The sequence below is a fragment of the Globicephala melas genome, chromosome 12 (assembly GCF_963455315.2).
Source record: "Globicephala melas chromosome 12, mGloMel1.2, whole genome shotgun sequence".
Taxonomy (NCBI): domain Eukaryota; kingdom Metazoa; phylum Chordata; class Mammalia; order Artiodactyla; family Delphinidae; genus Globicephala; species Globicephala melas.
Window position 1 is genome coordinate 26,089,751 of NC_083325.1, and position 24,308 is coordinate 26,114,058.

Consider the following 24,308-nt stretch of genomic DNA (forward strand, 5'->3'; position numbering starts at 1 on the left):
CCCAGGCCCAGTTCCTTCCTGGCACCATCTCCAAGATTCCCGAGCCTCACATGTTTCAGGCCTCAGGCCTGGAACGCGCCAACCCCCACCCCCCACCCCCACCAGCTGTCCTTGAAAGCCTAAGTGTCACCTCCTACAGAAAACCTTCCCTCAGCTAGAATCAGGGCTTTTTTCAGTGTCTTTGGCCTGCCTCTATACCAGCATGTATCTGGAGGTTTCTGATGAATTATATCTATCCCAGGGTTCCCCATTCTCTTCTCCCTGAATTTAAGCTTGGGTACTCCCAGGCCCACTCAAGCACGCAGCACTTAGACTGTTCTCAAGGCATTTGTGTGTGAAAGGGCATTTCCGGGGGCGGGGCGGGGGGCGGTAGTGGAGGTAAGGAGAATGGAAACTCCCCTACAGAGGAGTCCAGTAGGGGCTTGGCGGCAGCTTGACATCTAGCAGGCCCAGTCAGAAGATAAGGCTGCTGGAGACGGGAGACCTGAGAACCAAGCCTTGGGATGAGGCCTTTGATGACACATGGCTAGCGGCCAAGAAGCAGCAGAAGGCGCTCAGGCCTGGATCTGGGTTGGCGCGGCTCCCCTCCTCGTCCCCAGCTCAGTGGGGCCTTTTTTGTTGTCTGTCAGCCGGGGTGGCAGTGGTGGCGGTAGCTGCTGCTGCCGTGCGTCTCCCGAAGTGGCTGATGCAGACCCGCTGCGGGCAACCGCGCCGTTCTCCCTCCATCTGTGGGTCCATTACTTCCCTCCCCGGCCTGCCCCACGCAGATCCCGACCCTCGGGGTCACTCGGGTCTCGATCTGCACCACAGCGGGCAAATCAAGCCCACGGTTCTCTTGGGCTTGGTGACCTAGAACGCCGGCGCCGTGCTCAGAGAAGCGGCCGCAGGGCCTTCCCAGCACGCAGCCCGCCCTCAGGCGCCCGGGACCTCGCGGGGCGCCCGGGTGGAGGCGTCGGTCCTCACCTGCAGGGCCAAGCTCGCCCTTGCCCCTCATGCCCTTTCTCACCAAACCCCTTTCGTGGTCCACACTCACCTGAGGGAGGGGGCACCAAGATTTGCTCTGGCCTTTGGCACAGAGGAGGACCCGTCTCTCTCAGCCTGGCCAGTCTCTCCCAGGACTTGGGGGTGGGCGGGGGTGAGGAGGTAGGGAAAAGGGACTTCCCTGGAACAATGGGTCCCAAGGGGTACACCAGTGTAGGGGTGTGGGGGAGTGTCTGAGCATCCCGCCGCTCCCGCACCCCAGCCTGCACACTCCCAGCTTGGTGGCAATTGCACAGAGCTTTTTGTGAGCCAGCGTAAAGGCCTAAAAGAACTCACAGACCTGAGGCCCTAGAAGTGAGAAAACTAAAATTTATGTCTGAATCGGTTATATCTGCATTAACGTTTTCTGAAAGAGAAAACCATCCCAGAAGTGTGTGAGATGTATGGACTCCCCACCCCAGCTCCTCTGCCTGGAGTTTCTTCTCTAAAATGCCCACTTCCCTCTCACTCTGGTTAAGGGATTTCCCCTGGGGGGGGGGAGGACAAGCACATCTCTTGGGACTGTCCTCGGCCGTCCACCAACCCAAGGAGGTTATTCTGGGGATTCCGCCCCCCTTTACACTCACAGAATTCAGAGAAATGCGTGGGGTGGGAAATCCAGGGGACTGAAGGTCATTTGTTGAGCAGATATGGATGCCAAGAAGAGGGGGTACACCTGGGGCAGGCCTGGGTAGAGGAATCTGCAAGCTGAGAGGCTGAGGAGGGCAAGGTGGGCCAGAGGTGCAGTGTCAGGGAATGTGAAATAAGATGGGGGTGATGAGGAAAGGGAATTCTGAAAGAGGGTGTTGGGGGTGGGTGAGAAGTCACCCTTAAGTGGGAATGGAGGTGCCTTCTGGAGGGAAAGTGAGAAAGAGGGGATCTCTGCTAGAGGAGGGAGCAGAGGACCCCCAAATGTCTGAAGGGACAATGGGGAGAGTCTGTTGCAGAAGGGGGGGTGGCAGGCAGCAATGTATGCTCACGTCTTTGGATGGCTCTGGGGAGGACCCAAGTCAGAGAGGGCTGGACCATGGGGGTGGGAGGTATGGTGGGAAGAGGTGCACTGGAAAGCAGCAGCACTGCCAAGCTGGGGTTGGGGGAAGCCTATGAGACAGCTAAGCGCCCTGCTCCTCAGCCCAGGACCCAGGTTTAATCTCTTAATCTCCCTCATTAATCATTCCCTTCCTCCTACCCCCCTCGGAGGATCTGGTTTCTCCCCAGCTCAGGTTCCAGGGGCTTTGCTGGGAAAAGTCCCCTCCTGTGGCCCCACAATTGTCTGGACAAGTCCCTGGCTGCTGAGATGACCTTAGCTGGGCTCTGCTGTAAGTGGCCTCTTCCCTTTACTAGTCTCTCCTTCCCTCTCCTCCCCCAAACCCACATCTGGGGACTGCCCAACCCCATTGTCCAACCCCATTCCTAAGCCCGGTTGCAAGGGGGAAAATGTTGGAGAGACAGAAGGGGAGGAAAGCAAAGGCCCTTCAGGAGAGCCCCACACTGACACACAGGAGTAATTGAGAGCAGAAGAGATGACATAAAAGCTACATAAGAAGATGCATGAGTGAAGGCTGGAGTGTCTGTTTGGTGACAGGCCTGGGACATAGGCTAGGCAGTTCCTGCAGCCTCCTGAGACCTTCTTTAATTGCAGATTAAGGGAAACCCCCAGGATGGTTCAGAGGGCTGAGGCCTCCAGCTAAGAGGATCTCTCCTGGCCCTCCTCCACCTGCCACCATTAATAACCAATTAACAAGGTCCTGGCATCTCAGCTTTCCACCGTCTGCTCTCTGATCCAACAGTGGCCCACTGGGCTGAGTTTATTGTTTAGGCTGCCATGAAGGTACTATGTGAGTGTCTGTGTGAGTCTTAGGGGATGGGGGGTGACTTGGGAGGGAGCCCTTTACCAAGAATACCCTTTGTTGGGTGTGGGCTATGTCACTGCCTCAGGTTACATGAGGTTCCCTGACCCCCATTATCAAAGTGTTTTCCTGTCCTTGTCAAGGAGTCTTTGACCCAGGTGTCTTGGATCTCCCAAGCTCTGTTCAGGGCACCCCAACTGCAGGCTCCACTTGCCCCAGAGAATAGACAGGTGGACTCAGAGTATCACTGCACAAACGGTCGGAGGTACAGAAGTCTACAGAGAAGGTGACATAATGCACAGTCCAGGAGGGACTTGTCCACTTCTTCATGGCACTGTTTGAAAAAAACAGAAGAGATCATAGCAGCGAGTTCCTTAGGAGTGGTGAGTTCCTCAGGAGTGGTGGGGCTTCTCTGCCTCTGGGATGTGAGACGTGAACAAAACCCTTGCCCTGTTGGGCCTCCACTGGTGAGCAGTGCTATCCCAGAGTTGTCTTCTTCCTACAAAGGAGGGCTGTGGTATAAGCCCAGGACTAGCTGTGGGAGAGAAGTGAGAAAGACAGAACCCAGATAAGATAGGAATGAATATCCCAGGTCTTAGAATTTGCCCCTGGGTTGGTAGGGGTTCTGTCCCAGGATCTGGTTGGGTATATGAAGTCTGCCCTTCAAGTCACTCTTCTATAGCGAGTGACCCTGATGCTCCTGGGCAGTGACCAGTGGCCGCCTCCACTGTTGTAGATGCTGGGTGGTTTCTGGGCCTCTCCAGGCTGAAGGACTTCTACTCCAACTACAGGAGCTTAATAAGAAAACAAAGACAGATCGACTGATAGATGGAAAGAGTAACCGGGAAGCCCAGGCTTCACTGGCAAAGACCCCTCCTGGGCAGTAACACTAGCTCTGGTTTGCTGTGTCCTCTCTCCTGAGGCCCAGGTCTCCGGCCCCTTCTCCATGTGTTTTGACTTCCTCAGGGCCTCTGAGCCCTAGCGGGACAGCCTTGGGTCCAGCCAGAGAGCCGGCAGAGTCCACTCACCTGCACTTGCTTCCCCATGGCATCCCCAGTATTCCCGGTTACAATCGCTCTGCCTGGCCAGGTCCTTCCAAGTTGCAAGTCCCCCAGCCCCCAGCACCGCGCTAATAACTTCCAGCCGCCCGACCTCTTTAAGAGCGTTCCGCAGGGATGGGGCGGAACGAGGGGGCCAGGTCAGGAGACAGAGGTCCTTACTAGGTGAGACTGGGTATCCTACCACTGCCAGTTCTGCTCTCCCTTTTCGGAATTTTGCAACTCCCCAGCCGTTGGGGCCAGGGAAAGCAATTTTATTGCCGACGAGTTTATGAGCCAGAGCTGCGGCTAGGCGGGGAGTCTGTGGTATACAGAATCTGGGGGCCGCCCAGGAAGGGTCCAGCCCGAGTGTGCACTGCGCCGCGTCCGGCAGCGCAGAGCAGCCCTGCGGCCCGGCCTGGCGGGTTGTTCCTCCGGTTTCTCTCCACACCTCCCCACCCTGTAGAAATACCGCTGCCGGAACGTCTACCAGCTCCAGACCCACCGCGGACCCGGCCGGGTTGGGGGGTGGGGGCGCAGGAGGAGGGGCACTCGAGGCTCGGGCCCAGCGCGGGGGGCGGGTCCGAGGCTGGGGGCCCAGATCGGGAGCCGCGCTGGGGCCCAGGCAGCTGCGGAGCCGAGCGCGGCGGGCGGCGGGACCGCCACAGCCCGGCTGGCCATGAGCTCGGGATCCGAGCCCCGGACACCCCGGACACCCTTCAGCATCGCAGACATCCTAGGCCCGCACATGGTTCCCCGAGGACCCTCTGCGTCGCAGCTTCCAGAGTCGAACCAAGGTCCCACGTCGCCGCTGTGCGCGCTGGAGGAGCTGACTAGTAAAACTTTCCGCGTACTTGACGGGCACGCTCCGCAGCCCTCTGAAGGTATAGCGCCGGCGAGGTCGCTCACTGTGACTTGGCCTTCTCCCCATTTCTTTCCTCCAGGTTCCCGGTCTCGAACCTTCGTTCACCCTGGCCGCCACCCTAATCCGCACCCTGCCCTCAGCCCACGTGCTGGGGCTTGCCTCTCCCTCTTCTCCCCTCCCCTCCGTTAGTTCCCAGGCTCCGCGCCCGCTCCTGGAGGCCGCCAGCGCCGAGGGGAAGGGCCAGTCTGTCGAGAACTGTGCGAGGCAATCGCGACAGAGAAAGGCCAGAGAGGAGACAAAAGGCCTGGCCCGGAGGCTGTAAATGAGTGAGCTAGGGCAAGGGCGGCGCAGAAAGTGCAGGGAGGCGAGGCTCGGGCCTCTCCGGGTGACCGAGCTCCGCTCCAAGCCGCTCTCCTCTCGAGAGGGCGCAAGGAGCAGAAGTTCCTTGGAGCCTCAAGGGCCGCGGGACTCTGGACTCCGCCTTTCCTCGCCCTTTGTACCCCCACTCTCTCCCTTTTGGGCTCGAGGAGGGGGCGCCCGTGTCACCCAAAAAGAATAAGCCGAGAGTGCCCAACACCCACGAGTTTAAAGAAGGGCACGGTGCAGGTTCTCTTGCACTCACCATTCCAGCTGAATGCCCCTACTCTGACCATGGTCGGCCCCTGCCTCTGGTGCTGGCCCAGACCTGCAAGCCCGCTCCACCAGGGGCTCCGGAAGGCCTCAAAGGCCCCGCCCTAGACCGCCTGACCGTGCACCAGTTCTCTGGCTTGTCCCGCCCTCCTCCCACTCCCCGGTCCCCGCAAGATACCCTCAGCCTCCTGCCTCCAGTACCCCAGTGGCCGGTTCCACTTTGTGCCCCACTCCCGGGCTGAAATACCACCCTCCCCCCTCGCAAAGTTCGGGAAGGGGCGGCGGTTCTGGCTCCCGTCCGTCTTTTCACTCCGCACCAACGCCCCCCTCGCTGGCTTGACCCCACCCCCGCTTTTCCTCCCGGACCGAAGCCTGATTCCCGCAAGCTAGAAGAAGGCTGACCCCCGCCCTGTCCCCGCAGGCCGCGCGGCCCCAGGCGCGCTGGGCCCTGGCCGGGCCGGCCGCAGACGGCGGAAGTCACGCACGGCGTTCACCGCGCAGCAGGTGCTGGAGCTGGAGCGGCGCTTTGTCTTCCAGAAGTACCTGGCACCGTCCGAGCGAGACGGGCTGGCGGCGAGGCTCGGCTTGGCTAACGCGCAGGTCGTCACGTGGTTCCAGAACCGGCGAGCCAAGCTCAAGCGCGACGTGGAGGAGATGCGCGCCGACCTGGCCTCGCTGCGCTCGCTGTCCCCCGAAATCCAGTGCCGCCTCGCGCTGCCTGACGGCGCCCCAGGCCTCTGCCCGGGCCCCGCCCGGCCTGACTCTGGGCCCCGATTGTCAGACGAGGAGATACAGGTGGAAGATTGAAGGCAAAGCTACCTCTAGGGCTCTGGGGCCCTGGACTCCGCGCCTCCGCGTCCTGTCTGGGTTCCGGGGTAAAGGGAGGGTGTCGACCCGGGCCCCTTCCGGCTCACAGTCCAGACGCCCACCTTTCCCAATTGTTGAGAATAAAGTTGAGACTCCGCCGCAGCACGCCTCAATCCTGACGCTCCCCGCAGTAAGAGCAAAATCTGCTGATTATTGCGAAGATTCCGTGCTTGGCACCGTGCTGAGCGCTTTAAATCCGATGTTTCCTTTAACCCTCAAGCAACCCTATAAGGTAGGTGATATAATTATGCCCATTTTACAAAAGAACAACCCCTAGGTCAGGATGTGGACCCAGGCATCCAACCAGCCTTCAGAGCTGGTGCTGGTCAGCTCTATGCTCTGGATACTGCGGGATGAGGGGAAGGGCATGGGACTCTGGTAGCTGCGGGCGCGTACTCCTCCTCTACTGGCCGCCTTAGTTCCAGGTCTCCACCCGGCGTTTGATCAGCTGCCACCTGGGAGACCTTGCACCTAACTAATAGACTGGCCCCAGAGTGACAGCGTCCTGCCTGACTCTCCTTTTTCCCCACCCTGAGGTCATTTGTTAATAGAGTCCTGACCCTTCTCCTCGCCCCCACAGAGAGAATCCTACACTGAGACACAGGCAAAGTGATGAGCTCTGGGAGAGGGGACATACCCCTGCTTCTGGGACCTCCATCCCACCCCGCACTTGGGTGGAAAATGTCACCACCAGATGATGGTGGTGGCGGGAGGGTGGGAAGGATTGGTCCTACTTGCTGAGGCAGAGCTTAGAGTAGCAGCTTGCAGGGTAGAGAGCCCAGCCCACCTCCTCCAACAGATATTTCTGAGATTAATTTCTAACGCTGGTAATGAATCATCCTCCTGCATGTGATGGGGAGGGAAAAGGAACACTCCCCGTGATGCAAGTCTTCCCCCATGCCTGGTCATCCCTGTTCATCTTTAGGAGTCCCTCCTCATCAGTCCTTCCTCCCTCCCCAGACCTTCCCATGCTCAGGTGCCACAATCCCACCCTCAGGATGCTCTGGGAATAATCCACCCAGCGCTGGGGGTGGGGGAGGGGTATGTGTCAGCTAGGGCCTCAGCTGCAGGTAGAAGTCCCAGAAAAGGATATTTCAGGGAAGTGAACGAGGCTGGAAGGCAGAAAGGAACCTGGCATTTTCAGACACAGTTCCAAATGCTTTGCATGGATTAATCTTTACAATAAATCCCATGAGATGAGACTTTAATTTCATTGTAAGGATAAGGAGAATGAAATCACAGAAGCCCATGATCATGTCGTGAACCTTGTAAGTGGGGGCTGGGACTACTAACCGAAAGAAGTGTTCACAGAGCAGAGAGAGGGAAGAGCCAAAGGTAGGAATTTAGGCATTGTACTGTAGACAGAGCAGGTCATGGTTCTTGGAGGTTTTAGGGAGGAGAGGTATAAGAGCAATGTTTAGGGCAGGCGCATCTGGCTGCATGTGCAGGGTGACTGGCGCAGACCTGATGAAGGAGTGTAGCTCTGGCCACTGCAAAAAGTAAGAGCAGAGAGAATTCAGGGCCAGACTTGGAGTCGGGAGGAAGGTTGTTATGAAACAGGAATCAGTGTAATTTCTCCAGTGACCAAAGATTGGAGGAGTCAAAGACAACCTTGAAACCCTGGGCCACTGGAAGGAAAATGACATCATTGACAGGAACAGATAATGACTACTAGTACAGAGCTAAGAATCTGTCACCTATTATATACAAAAAGTATTCTTTGCACCTGTGTTGCCTCTACAGTACACATATACAACACACACATACCTCCCCTGGTTCCTGTTCAGGGCTCCATCTGTATTCCCTTCATCCCCTTCTAAAGACTGCCTCTCTGGAACCTTTAGATTGGGGTGACTAATTCATTCCTGTTTGCCCAGGGCTTTCCCAGTTTTACCACTGAAAGCTCCACAGCCTTGGAAATCCCTCAGTCCCAGGAAAACCAGGATGTTTGGTTATTCTGCTTTCCAGCCTTGGGGACTCAGACCTCAGGCTGCTGGGTCAGAACCCTACCAGTCAGCAGTGTGAGTGTGGGACAAAGTGGAGGCAAGGTGTCAGGAGTCCTATGGCTCTTGGGAAAGATTCGAGTCCAGGACAGTCTAAGAGGTACTGGGGCGGGGACATTTCTTTGAGGGGCTGGAAGAGCAAGGAGCAGCTCAGCCTGAAAGCAAAGACGCCATACAGTAGTGGTGGGTGGCCCTTCTTTGAGGGGCCAGGAGCCCTAGTGGAGTCCCCAAAGCATGTTAAGTCCCACCTTCCTAGCCCCAGTCCAGGACAAGAGGGCCACATGAGCAGGCCTGGTATGGAGGCACTGTGATATAATCACCCCTTAAACAAACACAACTACCTCTCCCAAACCCCACCCCCCGGCCAGCCGGGCATGAGCAAAGCACTCCCAGGGCAAATAATTCTAGTCAGGAAGGTAGGGTTCAGTCAAGTTAACTGGCTCTGAGCCATAACCCTCTGCTACTTAGGGCTTCCTAAATTCTAGCCCAGTGCTACCACCTCTTATGATCAAGTCTTGGATAAACAAAACTCAAACCTGTCCCACCAAAATGGCCTCCTGGATGGGTGTCTCCTCTGCTAGGTCCTAGAGCAGAGCTTCCCAAACGTCAGGTGCCTCAGGATCACCGGGAGGGCTTATTGAAACACAAACTGTTGGGCCCACTCTTTCAGCTTCTGATTTAGAAGGTCTAGAGGGGGCCTGAGAATTTGTATTTGTGAAAAATTCCCAGGTGACACTGATGCTGGTGGCCCAGGGACCACACTTTGAGAACCACAGTCCCACACACTCTGTATTTTGTGAAATAAGCAGCAATTCACTCATACTCCTCTTCCCAGTGTTGGAATCATGAATATGTAGGACAATTGCAGATAAAAATCAGTTTATTTAACACCCATTATGTACCAGGCTTTCGGTAGGTAGGTTCTCACACTTTCTCTTTCAGCCCTCACAACAGACCTGTGAGGTAGGGATTGCCCACATTTTACAGATGAGGAAACTGAAGCACAGGTGTTAAGAAATCTGCCGAAGGTGACCCAACTGGTAATGGCAGACTTCAATCTGTCATACAGTATTTAAGCGTCCTGAAACCATAAACAATAAAAGAATTTGGGACAGCCTTAAATAAAGAGGTGCTTCAGCATCTCCTATCTCTAGGTGCAAATGGTGTTGAATAAGACCCATAGGGCAGCAAGAGTCATTCATCCTGATAAATGGTTCCTCTAGGAAAGGCATTCTGGAGGCCTAAAAGTCCCCTGCAGATCCATATTTAAATGAGCTGAGAGTCCCAGGCAGAGCTAGGGAGGAACCAGCCAGGAGCAGCTGCTAGGATCTTAGAGGAGAAACCAGAAGGAGGTCATGATTCTTATACAGAAAGTAGAGGATTTTAGCCTTCTTTAGGGGCAGTGACCCTGGGTGGAAAAAAGTATGTAAATTCACATGGGGCAAAGGCTGGTTACAATGCCCAGTGCTGGAGTGGAGAAAGACCATGACCAAAGTAGCAGAAGCCTGGGTTCCTGCTAAGGCCCCACCAGTGGGGGAGCCAGCAGTACAGGTACGTGGAGATGTATGGGCTCTGCCAGCTCCAGGCAGAAGCTGGTAAGCTGGTAAATACAAACCCTTGGTGAATCTTCTAGCAGTGGGAGGAGGTGAGCATCAGACCACTGGGCAAAGGAGAGGTCAGAATATGCATGGAAGTGTGGACAGGAAACAGGGCATGAGGAGCTCAGGCTTGAGAAAACCGGGCAAGAACTGGGATTAGGAAGAAGTGAGCATCTGTCAATCTGAAGGGCAAGACTTGGGCCTTATTCATTACTGTGACCCCATCCTGAGCAGAGATCTGGCCGGTGAGTGAGTCCCCCAGGGCCAAGAAGCAGGGCAAGCCTCAAATGCCCCCACTGCCAGGTCTGTTATAGTCTGAAAACCTGAACTTTTGTACAGATCCCTTCTTGAGCCTTGGGAGATTTTATTTTTCCTTACTGCTCCCAGAAGAAGCCATCTGCTTAAGAACCAAAGAAAGCCTATTTCAGTGGATGTAGGGCTCCTTTCTCTCATCATAAGGTCTCTGTGGCAAGAGGCATGACTGCCAGGGATGTTCCCAACCGTGGTATTAGAGTACAGGTCTCAAAATGTGCAGTGAACTGCTACCACACAGTGTCCTTCATCCCTGTGGGATGCACACATGGCCTTGCCTTATTAGGGACAGGTCCTCCTTCATCTGGTGTGAGGTAGGTGCTGGGGCCCAAGTCCCAGGATGCCCCAGCCCTTTGAGGAGTCCTGGAAATGGAGAGGACAGGGTCTTCTGCTCTGAGTATGGGGGAGGGACCAGCTGGAGGGGCTCAGGTGATGTGGGGGATAATGCAAGGGTGGAGACAGAAGGCCAGGGGCCCTCGGAGCAGTGCTTCCAGGGCAACTGAGGGAAAGGAGACCTGAAGGCCCCAGCTCAACATGGGGAAATGCATAGGGGAATCCAGTTGACAAAGGCGGCCCAGGGCTTCCTCCTCGCTGGTCCTGCTGAGAGAGAAGAGGGAGGGGCACCTGATACTCCTTCCAGCAGTGCTGCCTGTGCCCCCCTCATCCCATGCATTCCTGCCCATCCCCCTTATTTGCCTGAGGCAGAAAGCAGCAGCATTTGGTGTTGCAATCCCGGCCAGTTCTCTCTGTTTCCCCCTCAGCATGAGAGTGGGTCTGGTCCCTTTACCAGAGCGAGTTGTAGAAGGCAGGAGTGGAGCTCCCAGACTGCGTCAGGCTAGGATCCGCCTCTCAGAGTCTCCTGGAACACAGCAGCTGCCTCTTCGAAACGCTTCGGTCCCAGAGGAACGAGAAAGAGGAAAGTTTAGGCGTCAGTGGGGTAAGGGAACTTAAAACTGCCCCCTTTCCCAAACTGGCTCCAGTTCCGAGTACCACTAACATTGTGACATTGTGGTAGTAGCTTAACTAGAAAATGTCAATGTAGACCTGATCCCCACCCGATCCCACTCAAATTCCTCTTCAGCTTCCAACCTCAGACCCATTACCTGCAGTCCCATCAAGCCTTTGCCCAGGTGAAAGAGGCCCCAGGGCCAGCCAGGCTACAAAGTAAGGGCTACCTGGGCATCAGCCAGGGCCCACACCGGCTGACCCGGCCGTTCATGGCAGAATGAGTGATTTCCAAATAACCTGATAAAGACAAAGTGGCCAAAAGTCCAGGTCCTCCCTCGGCACCCGGCCTTGCCCTGACATCCCAGCATAGAGGCCAACCCCCCCACCTACCGGTGGTCCCAGGGGTTGAGCTTCGAGGCCTGGGTGAAGAGGACCACGGCCTTGTAGTGGAAACCATTTTGGGCAAAGCTGGTACCAAACTCTGGGGAGGAGAGAGGGTAGGAAGGTTCAGATGGGGCTATCGCAGGGAGGGATGGGTGAGGAAGGAGAGAGAAAGAATCTCACTCCTGGCTCTGTTGTAAGGCAGCTGCCAGCAGTTCTAGAGATGGGAAGCAAAGTCAAGCAGGACTCAAGGCCTCAGCCTTCCCAAATCCTTCTCCTTTGTTTAAACAGTTTGTGTCAGGCAACTCATGTAATCCTCGTGACAGGTCTGCAAGATGGCATCAGCTCTACTTTCTTGCAGAGGAAACTACCCTGGGTCAGGGTGACAGTGATGGAGCTGGATCCCAGGTCTCTTAATCCTAGGGCCAGAGAACTCCTTCTACTGATCACTGCCCTCTACCCTTAGATTGCATAACTTCCCAGAGCCCTCTGGCACCCCTTCCACTGGTTCCAGCTGAGGTTCTTCTGCCCTCCTCATCTCTGCCTTATGACTCTGCCTGGAGCTCTCTTCTTTTGGAGTGCTTCCTTCCTCCTAACTCATCTTCTCTTGGGGACCCAAGCTCCTGCCTTGGGGCTCCTGACTCAGTCCCTTTTCTCTGCAGGCACTGGGGGGCCAATCCACAACCTTGCACAAAGCCAGAGACACAAAGGTACTAGATAGATCCAGTGAGTCCTGTGAGCAGAAAGGAAAGTTAAGGAGGGGCAGGGATGAGGTATGTCCTAGAGTAGTGGGAGGAGAGGGTGGGCAGAGACCGTAAAGGGAAGGAAGGGGGCTCTTACCCCTTCCTCGCAACACTGTCCCTGAGCTGGGTTCCCAGAGCTGGACGGGGGGCTCTCATCCCCATCTGCAATGCCTCAGCCTGGAAGGTGAGGCAGGAAGGTGAATAGGTGCAGTGTTGGGATTGCTTGCTTTTCCAGCCCCCCCTCCTGGTACCTGGTGCTCTTGGTACCTGCCTGTAGACATTCACATTGGACTCCCCGCCATCCTGCTCCAAACGCTCCCTTCGCTTCCGATCCTTTTGTCATGACGCTCTAATGACAATGACGAGGAAGAGGAAGATGTATTTTGAGCACTATACTTAAACACCCGCACACACACACACACACACACACACACACACACACACAAGTTGTATCCTGAGACCAGTTCTTCATGTGGACAATATATATGGTACCGTACTAAGAGCTTTGCATACACTATCTCATTTAATCCTTGCAGCTCTATGAGGTAGGTTTTGTTGTCATCCTCATTTTACAGGTGAAAAAGCAGGTAAGACGGTCATCAGGCAGAGGGCTCATAGTAAGGAGGCAGATTCCAGCCCAGACAGCATAGTGTGACTCTAGAACCACGGCACCAAATGGCCTCCAGGAGACCCTCCAGTCCCTGAGCCCCGTGGGGGCCCCTGGCCATCTAGAGTTCTCTCTTCTTCCCTCCCCCAAGTCCCTCTGGGCCCCTACTCCTTCTGCCCTCCAGCTCCCTTCTTTTTGAGTCGTTTCTTCTCTGCTTTCCGTTTCATGCGCTCCTGCTCGGACACCAGCTCCTCAGCCAGGCGGTTGGCTTCCTGGAAGAGGAAGGGCAGGTGGCAGGAAAAGAGAAAGTGAAAGGGAGGTAAGCAGTATGAACGAATCTTGAAAGCTCCAGATTAGGAGAGAATATAGACATGGGAATCTGGAGACTGGGAGAACTAGAGTCTCACCTCTTCAGTCAGCAGGAGCCTCTGGGGCATGGCCACCTGAAGCAGGTTGTCTGAGTCACTGAGGCAGGATGCTGAGGCAGAAGGGCTTTGAGGGCAGGGCTTAGACCCTCGTGGAGGGTATAGGAAGGACTTTTGGAGACCACAGGAGGTGCCCAGTCTCTCAGCCTCCTTGGCCTTGTCATTCTGTCCAGTAGTTTCCCCCTCATAACAGAAATGGTCCGGAGGGAGTCTGTCAGGAGGGAGAAAGAGAAGGGAAAGGAAGAACGTGAGAGAGAGGAGCATCTGAAAGCCAGCCCCCCCCACCCCCAACCAGGGTACCAGCCTTAATCCCTGGGCCCGGCCCCTGCACTCCCCACCACGGTGCCACAGCTGCAGCCGCCTGCCGCTCCCACCCACACGGATCCGACGCAGGCCCTGGGGATCATTCTCCACAAGCCGTCGAAAAAAATCCACTATGTCTTGGGAGGGGGTGGGGAGGGGACATTAGGTTGGTGTTGTGGGGAACTCTGGGAGACAGCAAGGAGCTTGGCTGGGTTGACCGCTCCACCGCGGCAACCAGTAACCAGCCACCCAGCCTGGAAAACCTTACTGGCCGACCTCTCCCTGCTCAGCACCTCAAAACATGCTGCTCCTGACTTTCACATGTATCACCTGCCTTCCCAAGAGCTGAGGGTGGCATTCAGTCCAGGCTTCTCTGACATCCTGCCATTAGGTCAGCCACACTGATGCCCCTGAAATGGAGCCCTCTTACCTGCTCTTCCAGCGGTGTCCCCTGCTATATCCTTGAATATGAACACCCCCATATAGTCCACCCTGGAGCTACCTCAACGCCTAAATGAGTGCCACAGTTCCTGGCTGGCCTCTCCCCGGCACTTTATCTGTTTCTCCCCCAAACCAAGCTCTCAGCAATTACGCCCCTACTCAGAATTTTCCAGTAATCTCCCACTGCCAGGGCCACAGGCAGGATTGAGTCTAGCCTGGGATTTGGAGCCTTCCAAAAAGCTCCCTGGCTGACCTTTCCAGTTTTCCCTTGCAATCCTCTCCTACTTAGCCGCTGTCCTCCCTCTGCCACCAGGCTTCTTCCAGCCTTGGGGTCTTCCCCCAGCTGTCCTCAAATCCCTCCTGGCTCTGAGCTTCTTTCTCACAACTTGCCTCACCTTCAAGAGTTCAAATTCCATCTCCCCACAAAGCCTTCCCAGACCCTTTCGTTTCCAGTTATCTCTGCCCTCACTCAACCAAGCTGCATTAACATAGCCTATGTTATATAATTTAAAACCTTATTATTCATTGCTTTTTATTGCTCTCTTAATTAGCCAGGTAGCATAGAACCGGAGAGAACACTGTCCTGGAGCACAGCTGCTTGCATCTTAGTTCTGGCTCTGCCACTACTGGGCTGTTTGATTTTGGACAAGTCATTTAACCTCTCTGGACCTCAGCTTCCTCATTCACAAAATGAGGCAAGACTCTTCAAGGCTTGGCCTGTACATTCTGTGGTTCTAATGAGGATTGTTTCCTTAGTTAGTGTAAGCCATCTTTAAAAACAAACAAAAAGGGCTTCCCTAGTGGCACAGTGGTTGAGAGTCCGCCTGCCGATGAAGGGCACATGGGTTCGTGCCCCGATCCGGGAAGATCCCACATGCCGCGGAGCGGCTGGGCCCGTGAGCCATGGCCGCTGAGCCTGCGCGTCTGGAGCCTGTGCTCCGCAACGGGAGAGGCCACAACACTGAGAGGACCGCGTACCGCAAAAAAACAAAACAAAACAAAACAAAAAAAAGGACTGCCTTGACCTTCTATCTCTCCCCAAAACACGGTCTATACTACTCTCTTAATTCACTACCTGGCCACACATGATCTGACCACCAAATCTCTTCATGAAATCATCTCCTACCCTCTTGCCCTCCTCCAACTGCAGTGGTCTCCTTTGAAGTTCCTACAATACACCAAGTGTGCTCCCATTTCAGGGCTTTTGTGTTTGTTATTTCATCTGCTTGGAATGCTCTTTCCGCAGTGAATGGCTCACTCCTTCATCCCCTTCAGATCCCTGCTTAAATCTTCTGAGGGAGGACTTCTCTGACCACTCCCTTTAAAAAGCAAAACCTCTCAGTTCCATTCAGTGTTCGCTATCCTCCTTCTTGCTTTACTTTTCTTTGCACTTCTCATATTTGACATACTATATCATTTATTTGTTGAGTGGCTGCCCCCACTAGACACTGCTAATTCACTGACCATAGGAATTTTTGTCTGTTTGGTTTACTGCTTTCTTCCCAGTGCCTAAAACAGTGTTCAGTACATAGTTGGTGCTCAGTAAGGTGTGTGCTGAATGAGCAAAGGCAGACAGATGGGTGAGGAGGCTATTGTAATAGAGATGCAGCCAGGAGCTGTGCCTGAAGAACACTGTGTGATCCAGTGAGTTTGCACTTTGTCCTGTTGGTGGTGGAAGTGGATCTAATCTGGGAAGCGAAATGCTCAAATGAAATTGTACTGGGGAAAGAGATGAGTCTAGGGGTGAAATGTTTAGTTAGCAGGTCATTAGAACTGTTCAGGCCAGAAAGATTGAGTTCTTGAACTAAGGTAGTGGCAGCAGAAGTAGGAATGGAAATAATGGATTTGATAGAAGAGACACTTCAGAAGTAGATTTTGTGACTGACTACACAGGTGAGGTAAAGAAAAGGGGAAGAATATGTAGAATGATTCTCAGATTTCTGAATTAAGCAACTGGATGGAAGTTTGTGTTATTAACCAAGATTAAGATGAGAGAAAACGCAACAAATTTGCAAAGATGATGAATTAACTTCTGGACTTGTTGAGTTTGGTTTTAGAGATAACCAGGTAGCAGTTGGAAGTATAGCTTTCCAGTGCTCCCAAATCTGATCCTCTCCCTCCCTCTATAACCCTACCACCTCCTTCAGGACATCCAAATCCATGTGCCAGACCAGGACGTTCAAACCACTTGCTGCCCTCTTGCTCGCCTCTTCTCTCAAACCCATAACTAAGGTCTCACTTCAGTGACGTACTCTTAACGTTTCCTTGCTTTAGTGTCTTTGCTCACACTGTTCCCTCTGTTCATAATATCTTTCCCCAAGCAACTCCTACCCACTCCCCAATCCTCAACTAAGAGACCCTCGTCTGCCCGATCCTGCCCACTTCAAGCATTTATCACCGTTGAGTCGTCCCCGCCCCCTCCACTTGCGTTGTGTTTCTTGGCAGTAGGGCCCACAGTTACGCCTCTTCCAAAGCCCTGGTGCAGCCCCGCGCGGCGCCGGGCCGGGACGGGCAGGGCTCAACACGGAAGGTTGAAAAGAGGCGTGACCGTAAAGGGAACGGGCCGAAGAGCGGCTAAGAGTTATGTTTTTTGTTTTTTTGGCCGCGCCGCGAGGCTTGCGGAATCTTAGTTCCCAGACCAGGTACTGATCCCTACCCTCGGCAGTGAAAGCGCGGAGTCCTAACCCCTGGATCTCCAAGAGACCGAATTCCTTGCAGAGTTTGGGGACAGCAGCGACCCCCCAGCGGGCAGCCGGGCCGCAGAGGACAGACTATAGGAAAGGAAGGCGGCGGCGCGTCTGGGGGCCTCGGGGTAGGTGAGCTGGAGCCCTCTGCCCATCACGTGAAGCACAAAATCCTACTGAAAACAGATCTAATTGGGGCTGCCCCAGTCTTCCTGGACCCCCCCCGGTCTTGTCTCACCTGCTTACCTAGCTTGACCAGCCCCACAATCTTCGGAATCGGTGCCATCGCCGTCAACAGTGACCCGAAAGTGAAAGTGGCATTCGACACCGGCCGAAGGGCAGAGTAGGACAGAGTAGGCAGCCATCTTTGTTGGGGGCAGAAGCCTCCGCTTACGGAGCGCGAGAGAGTGCATGACGGTCCCGGCGGCTCCCGGGCCGGAGACGACGGCTCCGGGGATGGGGCGGAGCCCCGGCTACGGCAGGCGTTGGGCAGTACGGGGAGGTGGGAATCGTTAGCTTCGTTCCGGACAAGCTGTCCCATGGCCCAAGCGTCTCGCTCTGGTGGCCTTCTGCCTCCGCTGGCTACCGTGCCGCCGTTACGGGCGCAGGCCGGGGGCGCTGAGGAGGAGCAGTGGCAGAGAAAGCGGGCAGGCGCTCTCCGCCGGGACGTTCGTGGCTGGCTGCGGCTGCCGGTTGCCCGAAGCATCCCCTGCCTGGACCCACGGCCCGGCGGAGCTCCGAGAGGGCAGCCGTGGTGTGCGGTGCCGGCGGACGCAGGAGAGCACCGTGAGGCTGGCGCTGTGGACTGGGGGCGGGAGCCGGCAGCTGGCGGCCCGACCCCTCCAGCGCTGCAGCGTCTCCGGGCGGTGTTGCTTCGGCTGCACCACGAGCGGCAGGAGCTCCTCCACGCACAGGACTGCGCCCGCCACCTACAGGCGACCGTGCGCCTCCTGAGGATCCTGAGTCCCGGCGCTCCATCCCCCAGCCACTTGCCTCAGCTGTGCAGCGACCTGTTGGGGCACTCTTCCGGAGGCGCGGTCCTGCGAAACGGCCTTCAGGAGACACCCGAGCCGCTACTCCTGGCACGATCCGTCGGACTAGCCGCCCAGCGCCTGGATGCTACTATCGAGATGCAGCTTCGGGCTCTGGGCCAGGCGCCCGCCAGCCCGGGCCTATCGTCCCAAATCGCCGACCTGCTGCTGGCACTTCCCGCCTACCACCAGCTGCAGGGAAAAGCCTTGAGCTACGTTCCAGGGGCAGCGCGCCCTTATCCCCCGGCCCGTGTGCTCCGCCTCCTGACGGGGGAGCGGGGTTGCCAGGTGGCAGGTTGGCTGGATGAGGCGCTCAGGGGATCTGACTTGAGGGACCAGCTCCGCAGGCGGTGCCAAGAGGAGCGGGAGCTGCTGCCAGGGCTACTGGGCCTGATGGGGGGCGTGACGGGTTCAGCCAGCAGTGGACTGGGGCTTGGAGGGGCTGGGGCCCTGTGGAGCCAGTACTGGACCATGCTGTGGGCAGCCTGTGCTCAGAGTCTGGACCTAAGTCTAGGACCCTGGAGGGACCCCAGGGCAGCGGCACAACAGCTGAGTCAGGCACTGGGTCAGGGTGAGTGATGGGCCTGGGTGGGTGTTTGGGAAGGCTGGGATCTCTTCTGTATTCACCTCACTCACTTGCCACCTGACTACAAAAACAGGCTCTTTAGAATGAACATACCCCACCCCACCCCACCCCACCCCCGGGGATTCAGGCTATAGCTTCTGGGCTTTCAAGGCAAAGTCTTGCTTTCCATGCCAGCCTTGAGTCTTGGGGGAAGCCTCCCCTCTTCCCCCATCATTGAGTGGGGGCAGTGTTGGGCAAAGAGGGACCCTGTTTTCAGGCTCCAGTCATTTCTCCCACTAGCATCACTGCCTCAGGAGTGTGAGAAGGAGCTGGCTTCTTTGTGTCACAACCTAATTCATCAGTCTCTTATCTGGAGCTGGGATCAAGGTGAGAAGGAAGGGGCAATGGCAGTGACACAAGCCCCAGACTGCTCCTTCCTTATCAAACCATACCCCCTCATCTTCAGGCTTCTGCCAGGCCTTGGCATCTGCTAGTGGAAATCAGAGCAGCCTTCCCTCATCCTCTCATACCACTGAACTTTTGCAACAGCTCTTCCCTCCTCTCTTGGATGCCCTTCGAGAACCCAGGTCAGGACTGCTCCTCTGCCGGCCTCCAGGTGAGACAAGGTATTGGGGATGGGGGGATAAGAGAACAGCTGGACATCTCCTTATTCCTTAATCTGTTCTGAAGCCTGCCTCCTCCCAAAGGTGTTCTGTGGCCCTTCAGATACTCTGTCCCTCCTCTCCCCAGGTCCTGCCCCCCTTGCCCTGGGGCTCTGTACCCTGCAGACCATCTTGCTCTGGTTTTGGGGCAGAACTCAGCAGCATCTGGCAGCGTGGGCCCCAGGTTCCTTCCTGCTCCTGATCCAGAAGGATTTACCTGTGAGTAGCTAGGGAATGGGGAGGGGAGCATCCCGGGCTGGGCTCGGATCTCACTCCCTGTTTCTGCCAAAGCCTTTATTATATGAGGCAGAAGCTTTGTCTAGCCTGGCCTCAGAGGAAAGCTTGGCCCTGGAGGTGGAGCAGCAGCTGGGCCTGGAGATCCAGAAGCTGACTGCACAGATCCAGGTAAGGAGAGCAGGAGACCTGACGGGCCAGCTTTGGGGTTGGTGGGGAGGTTGTGGTGGTGGTAGAACAACTCAGTGCTTGGAATCGCCACTAAATTTATCTTTTCTTGCTCTTCACTTCTTGTCCTCTCTTTATTATGGAAAATTTCAAAAAAATACAAAAGTAGAGAGAAGAGTATAATGGACCCCCATATTCCTACCACTGAGGCTTTAATACTCGTCAACTCATGGTCAATTTTACTTCACTTATATATCCCACCCCCAGCTCCCATGTCAGGCTCTCATTTTGTGATGTTAACAGCCACTGATGATTGATGATCATTGTCTATATCCGTTATTTCATTAGAGGGTGCAAGGTGGTGACATTCCAATTCTATCATTCCTTCTTCATTATTAGTTGGATTACTCTTATAAAGTGAAACTTGCCCTCATAAATTACTTGGTTACTTTGAGGTATAATTTGTAGAGAAACAGCAAGATAAATGATTGACTTTTCCTTTTATTTACTAGTTTTTGATATGTTTCTCCTGTTTTCTAAAAGCGTAATTTGTACTTTTATTAAAACTGAAATAAAGTATTATTTTAGAAGGCTTCTAATGAAAAAATAGCACTTTAATTGCCCCTCCCCAACTTCGATTTCTGATCCTTGTTCCACACTGGTAACTTCCATCCACTCTTGGCTGTTTCTTCTAATATTTTCTTATTTTCTTCTAAATTTATGAATTAAACTATTATACGTCTAGCTTTTCCCCATTTTACACAGTATCTGTTCCTACTATGGATGATGTCTCTCTGCTTTTTGTTCTCTTCCTGCCCAAATGTCTACTCGTTGCTCTGAATAGGGGCATGGCTGTAGAGTTCAGTCCCTGTCCCGCTCCTCCTTTTCTCTCTGCATTCCACAGTGCCTTGGTGCTGTAGACCACCCCACCCCCCCGCCCCCAGTTTAGCCCTAATCCACCATCTGCATCTGCCCGTTGGGCATTTATACCTCAATTTACTGCTGCCTCTTTCAACTCAACATGTCCCAGAACAGGCTTTTCATGAGTAGGGTGGACAGTGACGGTTGTGGGAGCTCTGGGAAGGGAAGGCCTTGGTGGACACATGGTAACAGAAGTTCCTTACAGGGTCTATGGCTGAAGCTGGTGGCTGGGCAGCCTCAGAGGAGCAGCAGGGGTTACTGGATATGGGTAGTTCATAGTTCTTGGGGGAGTACTGGCGAGATGGTCTGACCAAAGCAAAAGCTGTGTGTGTGTGTGTGTGTGTGTGTGTGTGTGTGTGTGTGTGTGTGTGTGTGTGTGTGTGTGTGTGTGTGTGTGTGTGTGTGTGTGTGTGTGTGTGTGTGTGTGTGTGTGTGTGTACATAAGCATACACTTGCCCTCGCATGTGCATCTCAAGGGTGGGGGTGGAGAATTATGAAGGAGTAGGTTGTCATCAAGTTGTGGAGGGCACTGAACACCAGCTCACAGATTTTGGACTGTATCTCATAAGTGATAGGGAGCCATTGTAAGAGCAGGAGGGGAACAGTGAAGACAGTGATAGAGTTTGATCCAGCTATAGTGGTCAGGATAGAAGGGAGGTGGGGAGACATAATATGAGAAGGGTCCAGCTCTTGGTAGTTGCAGTGAGAACAGAGCAAAAGGGGCAGGAACAGTGTGCTCATCATGTGAACCAAACACTGTCCAAAGCAGTTTCATGCCTTGCTTCTCTGCCTGATGACTGCACTATTGGGCATCCGCTCTGGGCATTCTACCACATACAGCACTGGGACGAAAAAGAAGAATCAGATGTGAGTTTTCTCCTCAGCAGGACTGTAATGTCCCACAGAAAAAACTGTCCCATAGTGTGACCTTGTATTTTCCGAGTGTTGAGTGCAGAATTTCCTAACAAATGTCAGTTGACGAAAGGGTAATTTCTTTGTTATATATAAGGAAGAAGGGGGTTCTGGTGTTTGGGATAAGGGAAGAAGAGTTTAGATTTAGACTTGGTGGGAGAGAGCCCATGTATCAGGAGCCACATGGGCTCTCTCCCACCAAGTCTGGCCCCTGCCAGGTCCTTTCCTCTCTTCAGGTTCTCAGGCATACAGTCACCTTTTCCTTAGACCTGCCACTACACACCCCTCTTATTGAGTTCTTCTCTTAGATGGGCTGTAGAGACTCCTCCTTTTTGCTGTCTTCTCCCCCTCCAAAAACAAAACCTATCAAACCAAAGAAACCAAACCAGCACATGGGCCTTTTCTTGCTTTGTGGGTTACAATGCTCTGGAGAAATGGAAGTGGCTATAAAGAATATTCAGTGTGAGGACATTCCAAAGGTTCCTGAATCTTAGAAAGTTATATTCATTGCTCCTGGTCTACACACAGTTCTTGCCTTCCTTTTATAGATGACAGACAGAAGATCGTACAATTCCCTTTTCTTTCTTCAGCCTCTGCCTGTCTGCAGATCATGAAGACCTCTCTCTAGCATCTGCTTTTGAACACTGGCGGTGGTGAGGGTGTCTCCCTTTTTTTTTCCTATTAACGTTCCTATGGAACAAAATTAACATGGAGGATTTCCATCCTCTGAACCAAGCTGAGGAGAGCAGGGTAGTCTTAGGGCAACTGTCCATAATCTTTTCTCGGTCCAGACCTCTTGGAAAATCCAATAAAAGCCATAGTATCTCTCCTCAGAAAATGCCCAAGCCCATACAATTCTGTTCTGGGGCTTTATGGATGCCAGGTTAAACACCTCAGATTTAGAAGAGCATATAACTTGACAAGTCCCTCAGAGATAAGCCCCTTTTACTTTCTCCTTATCCCCACAGCTCCTGCCTGAAGAGTCACTAAGTTTCTTTTTTCAAGAATGTCATAAACGAGCCACACAGGACTTCGAACTCCACATGCCACGGGGTCGGTACTGGCGGCATCGCCTCTGTCCTGGTAAGTCCTCATGCCAGCGTTCCCTTCCAGGCTTCTCAAGGGGTAACAGTGTCCTGGCCCCTCCAAATCCTGGCTCCACTCTTCTGTCTCCATCCTGTCCTCACCTTCTGTGTCCCCTCACCCTGAAATCCTACCCTCTTCCCCCAGATGCTCCATTAGGGGCTTGATGGATCTCCCTAGCCTCATATCCTGTCCTTTCTCTTCTCTCACTCCAGAACTTCCCAGCATTCCTAGTGAGTATGCTGGGTTGGTGGTCCGCAGGGTACTGGAGCCTGTGTTGCAAGGACTGCAAGGACTGCCACAGCAAGCCCAGGCCCCTGCCCTCAGCCTGGTGCTGACTGCCATCCTGGGTGCCTGGCTTGACCACATCCTCACCCACGGGATCCGGTTCAGGTGGGGAGAAAAGGAGGCCGTGGCAGGGGGATGAATGGAACTGAAAAAAAGAGAGGGGATGGGTGGGGCAGAGCCCTTCCGAGAGGCAGGAGGGTCAGGGGGCCACACTGTACCTTGGCCTTCAGCCTGCAGGGGGCGCTGCAGCTCAGACAAGACTTTGGAGTGGTCAGGGAGTTGCTGGAGGAGGAGCAGTGGGGCCTGTCCCCAGAACTTCGCCAGACTCTGTTCACGCTCAGCATCTTCCAGCGGCTGGATGGGGCCCTGCTGTGTCTGTTGCAGCAGCCCCTGCCCAAGACTCAAGTCCACAGGGGGCCTCCCTGTTGCTGTGAGTCACTCTCCCTCCCCAACTCCAGGCTCTCTTTGCCCCTAGCTCATAACTTTATGTGACGCATCCCCCATCCTCATCATTGATCTGGCTTCTGCGTGTGCCCCCCTCCCACACACACACACACACCGCCAGCCACCTGCCTTCCACTCCTGCCTTACCAGGTGCATGTAATGAGGTCCAGGCCATGGAATTGCCCAGCAGCAGCCTCAACAGCCTGGAGAGCTTGGAGCCCCCTCTTCGACCTGGAGCACTCCCAGCCCAGACAGCTCAGCTGCTAAGCACACTGTGGGGAGAAGGACCTAGTCCTGAGGCTTACCTGGTAGGAAATCAGCAGGCCTGGCTTGCCCTGAGGCAGCACCAGCATCCCCGCAGGCACTTACCTTTTCTTTCCTGCCTGAGGACCAGTTCTGAATCCTAAGGACCCTAATCAGAGCCCGTTAGAACTCCCTGTCTCTGTCTGAAAAAGCCCAGACATTTAGAAATGCATATTAAAAAAGCCTAATTGGGAGCTTGGAAGAAAGCATACCTGAGAACCACAAGCTACACAGAGCTTGGACTTAGAAACCTGGAGGTCAGCATCCTTGGGAGGCTTGGGCTTAGTCCCCCATCAGTGAAGACATATCAGAGCTAGACACTAGCAGTAAGGGGCTAGATGCTGGGAGTAAGGCTTTAGGGTTGGATCCCAGGGGAAAGGGAAAGAGGAAAAGCAATAGAAAGCAGGGAGCCTAGATGCCACTTCCTCTTAACTCCCAGGAGCCAGGCTAAACACTAAAAGTTCGGGACACTACTACAAAGTTAATTCATCAGGAACCACAGAGGTGGAATAGGAATTTATACACCTGAATCAGTCCCACAGTGTATACTATATAATAGTACCCTGCACTCCCCTCCCCATCACTATTTTTAGTCATTTAAGAATATTGGGCTGTAGGACCTTCACGTGTAAGCTTCGCTACTCCAGAGTTCCATGTGTTTAATCTTAAACTACCCGAGTGGAGTTTACCCTCTGGTAGGTTTATAATCCCTGCCGTGGTGGTGCCCTCTCCTTGGAAGGGACCAGCACTTAAGACGGTATTAACGTAGATCTGGCACAGCAGGGTACAGAGGAGTAAAGGCTGCAAAAGACGTGTTATCGGAGCCAGGTGCAAACGGCTTTTGCACTATTTATTGTCTTCACCGTGATAAAGGGGGCTATTAATGACACGTTGTGTTTACTGACCGTGTACTTTGGGCGCCCCATACCCTGTGCCGAAATTATCTGTCTCCCTCCTGGCCTTCCTCCTCTTCTCGGCTGGGG

At 54.3% G+C, this 24,308-nt stretch overlaps 3 protein-coding genes across 4 annotated transcripts; 2 read left to right on the forward strand and 1 right to left on the reverse strand.

The window, feature by feature from the left end:
* Positions 1 to 4,586: 4,586 nt before the first annotated feature.
* On the forward strand, positions 4,587 to 6,209 carry LBX2 (ladybird homeobox 2). Its single transcript, XM_030877653.2, has 2 exons — positions 4,587 to 4,791; positions 5,824 to 6,209. Exons 1-2 carry the CDS (start codon positions 4,587 to 4,589, stop codon positions 6,207 to 6,209), a joined length of 591 nt encoding a protein of 196 aa, XP_030733513.1.
* Positions 6,210 to 10,482: 4,273 nt separating this feature from the next.
* On the reverse strand, positions 10,483 to 17,947 carry TTC31 (tetratricopeptide repeat domain 31). The gene is given in 11 exon segments (XM_060309893.2): positions 10,483 to 10,782; positions 10,970 to 11,071; positions 11,286 to 11,427; positions 11,521 to 11,614; positions 11,690 to 11,737; positions 12,055 to 12,244; positions 12,352 to 12,416; positions 12,506 to 12,525; positions 13,030 to 13,133; positions 13,269 to 13,497; positions 16,961 to 17,947. Coding segments are annotated over 11 exon segments (1,461 nt in total). The 5' UTR covers positions 17,128 to 17,947.
* Positions 16,522 to 23,443, forward strand: CCDC142 (coiled-coil domain containing 142). Of its 2 annotated transcripts, XM_030877641.2 has the most exons (9): positions 16,522 to 18,316; positions 18,611 to 18,697; positions 18,777 to 18,926; positions 19,061 to 19,191; positions 19,264 to 19,377; positions 22,176 to 22,290; positions 22,506 to 22,683; positions 22,809 to 23,008; positions 23,173 to 23,443. In XM_030877641.2, the coding sequence occupies exons 1-9, from the start codon at positions 17,254 to 17,256 to the stop codon at positions 23,427 to 23,429; spliced, it is 2,295 nt and encodes a 764-aa protein (XP_030733501.2). In that variant the 5' UTR covers positions 16,522 to 17,253; the 3' UTR covers positions 23,430 to 23,443. The 2 variants fall into 2 exon arrangements, with proteins under 2 accessions (XP_030733501.2, XP_030733502.2); XM_030877642.2 differs by lacking the exon at positions 18,611 to 18,697.
* The last annotated feature ends 865 nt before the right edge of the window (positions 23,444 to 24,308 follow it).